This window comes from Rhipicephalus sanguineus, chromosome 2 (genome assembly GCF_013339695.2).
Source record: "Rhipicephalus sanguineus isolate Rsan-2018 chromosome 2, BIME_Rsan_1.4, whole genome shotgun sequence".
Taxonomy (NCBI): domain Eukaryota; kingdom Metazoa; phylum Arthropoda; class Arachnida; order Ixodida; family Ixodidae; genus Rhipicephalus; species Rhipicephalus sanguineus.
In genome coordinates this window covers 98,080,163-98,087,707 of record NC_051177.1, presented here as the reverse complement: position 1 = coordinate 98,087,707, position 7,545 = coordinate 98,080,163, and the positions used below count along the sequence as shown (strand labels likewise).

Below are 7,545 nucleotides of genomic sequence, written 5' to 3'. Positions count from 1 at the left end.
AAAGGGTCACCGCAATGGAGCTCCAAGCTGACTTTGCCGTTTCACACGGTAGAAGGGCACCAAGTGCGGCTGTGCGAATTTCCTGTGTCGTATTAACCGGTCTGTTGCACTTCTAGATTCGAATGGCAGCTTCGAGTAATCCGGTCTTAAATTCATGCACAGAGGACAGGACCATAACACGTCCAATAAATGATATTTCCGATACAGCGATTGTGTCAGGGCCGTAACTAAGGGGGGAGGAGGGGTTCTTACATTCCCCGAATTTTTTTCATGCTTTAACTTTTCGGGTGACACTAAAATACTTCCACGCCTTCCCAGCGACCACCAGTTGCCAAAGTTCGCCGTTCTACACACAAACACCCCCCGAAAAATACTCCTGGGTACGGCCCTGGATTGTGTTATGACGAGCGTTCATTTCATGTATGTGCCTATCTCTTCTATCTGCTCATGGGCACAGTTCGTTTGCCCTAGTCATGTGCTGATTTTGCCGCGCCATGCACGTGCCGCCGTTTCCAACTGGACAGTTCCGGACAAAACCAACGATCAACTACGCGTGAGGACCTTCGCAGGCAGTAGTGACAGTCCTTTCTTCATATTTTTCCCAAGTACTCCGCATTTCAGGAAAGTCATCGTTGCGAGAAGAGCTGCAATGCTCTCTCCGCAGCATCTCTAGACGCTGACGTCTCATCTAGCCGGCGCCACGAGGTCCACGGGTCAACAGAAGTTGTTGACGTCACAGCATCGGCGGCGCCCAGGGGGAGGAGCCGTCCCGTTTTACCAGGGAAAAACCAGGCGCGAGCGGTCGCGTTGCGTATCGGGGTTGGCTTTTATCGCCATTGTTGCGAAATACCCAACTTTCAAGATCGCGTCGTTTCACGAGACCAAACAACCGCGCGCGCGCGCCACGCGTGCGCCGAGGTCACAGCGCACGCGCGACTCCTGCCACTATTGCGCATGCGCCGCTCGAAACGGTCGTCGCGCGGCGCTAGCGTCGCGCTCCAAATGAATCGTCTGCTCCGGCGGCGTTCCGGCACAGTCGCCTGCGAGCAAAGCCGTCGTGCGCACGCAATCAGATTGGCAGTACCGAAACCTGGTGTCGTTCGCACACGGAACCCAAGCTGCAGTTTCGAATTGTTTTGGTGTTAGTCGCTTGAAGGACCAGGAAGCCGGACGTTGCGATTCCCGGACTGCACTCAACGCTCACTTTGTTGATTGTTTTCCTGCTGTTTCTTCACTGCGTTGAATTCTTGGGAATAAGAAGGAGATGGCCACCGGAGTTCTAGTGAGCTACCCATCCTCGGCTCTTCACGAATCGCGGCCCACGGTCTTCAAGAAAGGTGAGAACCATTTATATGATTTCGCCTACATTTTTCTATCGCATTTCGCTGCAGGTCCGGATGATTATCCGGGGCTTGGAACGTCCAGGATATCATTTTTTTATATTAAAGGGTGCACTTATAGCTCATAACTCAGCGTATAACGCGGGGCATCACTATCAGATGTTACTGCATACCAAGTCGGAAAAACCACGACCGCATGTCAGTTTTGTTGCTCTTCCGCGACAATGTGGAAAAGCAGACTTAACAGGAGACGTCCTTTTATTTTATTTTTTTTTTAAGATTTGCCAGCTTCTTTCGCACTGCCCATCTGCGAGCTCGTAATCTGACACCATTTCGCCGCGCTCTTTTTGAAGAAAGAAACATACAAAGAGTGCTGAAACGAAACAAGGTTTCCACGCGAATACCGCGAAGGAGCCGTCAAGGACCTCGAATTTCAGCGAATTCGCTTTCTGTGGTCTTAGGAACAATTTCCCGGGCCGTCTGTGCGTCGCAACAAGGCAAGACTACGCGCACACGAATCGCGGGCTGCCTAAATTAAAATGTCAGGCTTTAGTCATTCTCGCGTAATAACGTAATAATGTGGTCGCGAAAGAAACGCGGAGTGAAAATTTACCGATTTATTTTCTAGTACGGCAGATACACATTTGCATACCTGCTGTATCGTAATGCCGATGGGAAGCGTTGACCATCTATGTTCTTTAACGGTCGTCGACACCTCAACCTGTCGGCGTTCGGGAGATTGAAAAAAAAAAAAAGAATGCCGTTGAAACGGTCGCACAAGTCCAAGCGTGGTCTCTTTGCTCTAACATGTCTCCCTCGTAGATTTCGTGTCTGGCAATGGTAACTTCACTCACGAACGTTAAAAGTTTGGTATACACGCAAACTACGGTAAAAAAAAATTGGTATTAACAAGCCGCTTTTGTTATACACCATGTGCGTGCTTTCGCGCTTTCACATAACTGAATCAAGTACCCAACGAAGGAATCGAGACGCACAGTATTGCGTACGAGCCGAGCCCTTTCGTTTGCGCCAGGAATGCGACGACGGCCTTGAAAGAGGGCGGTGGCGCTCGCCTTCGATTCGCACTGAACGCGGGGTCGTTGCACGTGTTGTCGGGGCGGCGCTTTAGCGAGCGCGCGATTTCGGCTCCTAGAAGCTGAACATCAGTGCGAACGCCCACTGCACCGATTTTCGAAAGAACATGCAGAGAACACACCATGAAACACTATGAAGTGGGGTTTTTTTTCTGTCTATATACTAAACACTGGGTGCTGCAGCTAATGCTACGATGTGAGGTGCTCGATCCAGGCATCGTGGTAGGTGCAAGGTCATCTGAAGGAACGTTGAATCTCCCCGGTCTCGTAATCGAACTCCATCGTACGTTCAATTGTCCACCTGTTCAATTTCTAGACCTGTTGGGGAAGTTTAGCCGGAACATGTCTTGCGTGTCTATTAGGATAATGGAGCACGTATTAAAGGAAATCTCGCGAATTGCGGACTGCCAATTGGGCCACGTCGACCGACTCCTCACGGCTTTTACGTCATATAAAAGGAGTATTCATAACCGCACTCGCGCCTAGGCAAGACGGAAGAACCCATTGTGCTCGATCTGACATGCGGACGTCTGACAGCTCGATGCATTATTGCTTCACCGAGAAAGTTATTTCCGCTTCTCTTAGTATTAATATGCGAAAGCGGTTCAGTTTCATCTGAGTTAAAGCGGAGTTAAGATTGCGGCACATCGCAGTCTTATTATCGTGTTTCCGGAATAAGTGACAGAAGCTGTTCGCAGCTGTGTGCCGACAAGACCTTATCTTTAATTAAAATTTATTTCTGGCTGTCCTCTTTCTTTGCCTCCTCGCTGCTTGTGAGACAGCTCATACTTCAATTTGCGATGAGGCGTAGTGGAATGCGGAATAAACGCTTCTCAATATACAATGCCTAGCGCTCCCTTTAATTCACGCGTGAAGGCCGCCAAGCGAGGCGTTAGTCTTTGTATAGAGCGACGAAGGCGTGCCAAAAGGCCATGATCGAGCGAGTGAAGAGTGTTGTGGAGGAGGCGAGAGAAGACTCAGCATCCTCTTGGCGCCCGTGCATATTAAAATTTTTAACTTCCGCCTGCATAATTATGTTATAGCTCCTAGATATTACTCTCACGATCCGTTAGTATATTCTGGGTAGGTGGAATTTCTCCTGACGTCCATTGAGTGTTGTTCTAATAAAGCTTTTTCTTTTCTCTCTCTCTTGCCGAGAATACAAACCTTACATTAATGGTACCTTGACGACTGTAACGAATTCATTAGTGCACTTCGCACGCGAAAGCACGTCATTAAGAACGCGGAAAACTTTTCAAGGACTTAATAAGGAGGGTGTCGTCACAATGCTATCATTCATAAGCATGCATGATGATTGATAACGAATGCCTGGTGACGAAAGAATTAAGACTTCACAGCAGTTATCGCGTAAGCTTCGGTACGACAGCGCTTGCAAATTGTATTGTTTCTGAAGTCCCACGCACTATGCTCACCACTTACATTTTGCTCTCATTGACCGTGCGCAGACGGGTCCCTACGGCATTCAAAGTCAGACCCCATGCTGGTGGCACTGTCGCACAACTCTATGGCTTGCTGCTGGGAGCAGGACAACTGCTGGGGAAACCTTGACGACAGCATAGAGGACCTGGCAGAGCAGGAGTTGCTGGTACAAGGGGCCGACGCCGTCACCTTGGAGGGCCTCAAGAGCCTCTACAACTGCTGCTTCACGTGAGTTCTCGCTAACCAATAATAAATCCTGCATCGATTTGTCCTGGTGATAGTGGTGTGATAGTGCACCGCAAATGGTGATAACTAGCCACAATGTTTGCACCTTTTTGGAGCTACGCTACAAAACTTCGTATGAAGGGCACACATCTTGAGAACGGAAGCGACCAGACCTATATGCATAAAACTTGCCTCGTAACAGTGAGCCTTGTGATTTGCCGGTGTTGTAGCTATATTCACGCTGTCAGGTTATAATCCTTATCGTGCTGACCTTCGCATGTTCGCCTGCGAAGCACAAATTGCTCTGTACTCCGATTTTCCAGCAAGTAACGTATGCACAGTACACCCGCGTTTGTCAAAAGCACGGTGAACAATAAGTGGCAATCCTGAAACGCATCCAGTATAAGCAGCATGCACTTTCTACATTTCGCAGGTGTGGAGTGAGCTGGGCTGAGGACCAGGCTTCTCTGGACTGTGCCGAGTGCGGAGGCTACGCCCTGCACCGCCCTTGCGTCCACTGCAATGGCACCTGCGGCGGAGTCTGGAGCAGGGACTTGGTCGCTGTAAGTACACTTGCTATCCTTTAAGGTGAAACGCCGTATTCGCGGCGGAGTTTTCTAATTCCACGTGCCTCCTAAGGAATGCTTGGCTTACTAACGAAAGCTGCAGACACTTTACAAAGCTGTATGAACTGTATTGACGCCAACGATAATGTTACTGCGTGTGCGATGACATAGTATTGATAATGATATTATCTCCAGCAGTCACGCCGGGCTGTAATATTGCTATAGAAAAGTTCTCCCACTCCTAGTTACGCACATAGAAACTGATATATGATGGCGTTTAAGCTTTAGAAAAAGTCTTACGAATAACTCAGGTGAAAGTGATGAAAGGCCATAAGCTCCCAGCAGTTAGCTTATCTGTTAATCATAGAATGTAAGACTTTTGTTTGGTTTCATTTGTACGCATAATTTACACAGAATAGTGGGTCTGTGTGTCTTTAATAGGCTGGCATTAATAGAGGCGTGTCTTCTGAAACATGTAATATGCATACTATGCTGTGCAGCATTCATATAGCTAACTGCCCATTTCCCTTCTTTTTTTTCTATCCTAACAGTCCCACAAGCTGAGGCGCTCCCAGTGGATAGGCGAGTGTGAGAAGGCACCTCAAGATGCTGCTGCTGCCAAGAGCAAGGACTCATGAAGACCTGCCTTCGTAGGTCGGCTCTCGGGCAACAGCACTGCCATCGACTGTACATAGACAAGAGCTCGACCATCGCTTCTTCTCCAAGTCACCCCAATGTGAGCCCGAACTTTGCTGCTGCACAAACAGGGCCACGGAATGTGTTTCTTCGGTGCACCCCCGGTGACCTTCCAACACATACGACGCCATTGTCGAAAGGATCTGCCAGCCACAGGTTCCATTGACACTGTGCTGGGGCAGAGGTACATCAAGACGCCTTCGTCCATCATCGGTCCCCGTCTGCAGTACCAACGCTGGTAGACGGTGTGCCGCTCCAAGACAGCAAATTGCCCCACAAATGGAATAACCGTGGCAGCTGGAACATTCCAAAGTGTGCAAATTAGATGGCTCTCACTGAGGTAGACAGGGGGTATTGAATCACCATGACTTGGAAATGTCCTGTATATACGTACATGATGCTCGCTTCACACATTGTTGTCACTTCTCGCGATATCCAGTATTCTTGTGTTCTTCCCGTTTTAAGTGCTGGAAATACAATGACTTCTATAGTGCTTTCAAACCTGCAGAACAGGGCAAACGTTTGCTTACCTGTAAACGTTGGCATTTGGGTGGTTAGGCGAAATGTTGGTTTTTACAATTTTTTTCTTGAACATTGTGTAAATTGGACCTCGCAATGAGCGTAGTCATCTCCAAACACTGGTAGAGTTTCTATCTGTACTGCAAGGACAAGGAGCTGTATGTAGCTAAATTTAGAACTACTGATCACACGCTTGGAAATTGAAATGGTTATACTATAGTTGCTCAGCACTAGTAGTCCAGCGACGGCTAAACACCAAAGCAACCGATTTTGTTTTTCTTTTTGTTGTGAGGGTAAAGCTGAGGCTAGGGTGGCTTTCATAATTTATATTTGTGATAGTACTCTTGCGATTCAAAAGTACCACAAAGACATTTCATCGATGGGAAAATACTTTGAAACTATGAAGCATCTAGTACATGTCTTCGTCGTCACTGTTTGTTGTGTTTTGTGGCAGAAAGTCTTTACATTGAAATGAAATGGAGAAAATGAACATCTGTACATTGAACACGCAGTAGAGGCACATAATTGTAAGAGCTATTGCCAAGATAACGGAAAAAGAAATTCAGTGCAAAAAAGGTGCTTTTTGACTAAAGCGATCCCTCTTGGAAACCGAGCTTCAAGAGTTGAAAGCTCGTAGATGACGTCTCCAGCTGCTACCTCTTGGAGATTGTAAAAATGCATTTAGTCATTGCTCATGAGTCACGATCGCCTAGTGACTCATATGCCACATCTGCAACATGTGACAGCCAGTCGTGTCTCTCACAATTAAGTGCCTCTATTATTTGCATGCCATTTTGCGGCCTCTCGAGGAAGCGAAGTTATTTTAAGTTATTCACTTGCACACCAAAGCTTTCGTTGACTCCTTTGTATATTTTGTGTGTTTTTGAACTAGGGCAACTGAACATCTTGTGTTTCTGTTTTTTTTGTGCCAAAATTGTGCTTAATATGTGACACAAACATGTTTTTGCGCTGTAAACCAATGCTGTTGCCAAACAAAATCTGGTCTTGCCACTTCCACATCAAGTTGAGACTTGTGCGGTAATGGGCGATGTGATGGTTCATTAGGTAGAAGTGTCTTTTTTTTAGGAAATGCCTCGCAGAACCATTCGTGAGACAAGTGCCTTGGGTATGCGAGGGAGCAATCCGCAGAGAGGGTATTTTTGTAAGCGAGGAAGGCAGATGTCAGATACACCCAGGCACAAGGTGTCCAACATTACCGAGTGATTCAAGGAAGTAGATGGGCCTCGAAAACGCTGAAGCTAGCGTTAACACAGCAGACCTGAACAAAAACTCGCCCGTCTTGCGAGTTATCTTATTTGCTGCATGAAGTACGTGCGAAAAAGGTTCACTAATGTTCTATGTTCTGAGCTGTGTTGTTGAGTCGGCACACAGTACAGCGAGCATGGCTAAACATTGAACGCACCACAATGCGCAGGCCGATGTTCGCGTTTAGAGCAAATACAAGCGAATATCAAAGTGTAACCCATGATAGTTTGCAATGACGCTACCAAAAGATTAAGCATTGTAAATGTTTAAAGAGATAACACAGGCTGCACTGTTAACGTCTTCAGCCTTCTGGACGCCCACGGTGAAAATGCTGAACCTGCAGATGACGGACATTCCACAGATCTGTTCATCGTGCATGTTTTATTTATTGAAAGATGT

General features: G+C 47.2%; 1 protein-coding gene across 2 annotated transcripts in view; it reads left to right on the top strand.

Moving 5' to 3' along the window:
- The first annotated feature begins 1,024 nt into the window (after positions 1 to 1,024).
- LOC119383447 (protein pinocchio) overlaps positions 1,025 to 7,545 on the top strand; it is a 37,403-nt gene continuing 30,882 nt past the window's right edge. The window contains exons 1-4 of one of the 2 annotated variants that reach the window (XR_007415126.1): positions 1,025 to 1,337; positions 3,901 to 4,102; positions 4,533 to 4,662; positions 5,217 to 7,223. Coding sequence is in view for 1 of the 2 variants with exons in the window: in XM_049412514.1 (XP_049268471.1) it covers positions 1,265 to 1,337; positions 3,901 to 4,102; positions 4,533 to 4,662; positions 5,217 to 5,303 (492 nt within the window). In the remaining variant the exon portion in view is untranslated. The remainder of the gene's footprint in view (positions 1,338 to 3,900; positions 4,103 to 4,532; positions 4,663 to 5,216; positions 7,224 to 7,545) is intronic. The other variant, XM_049412514.1, reaches the window with a different exon arrangement.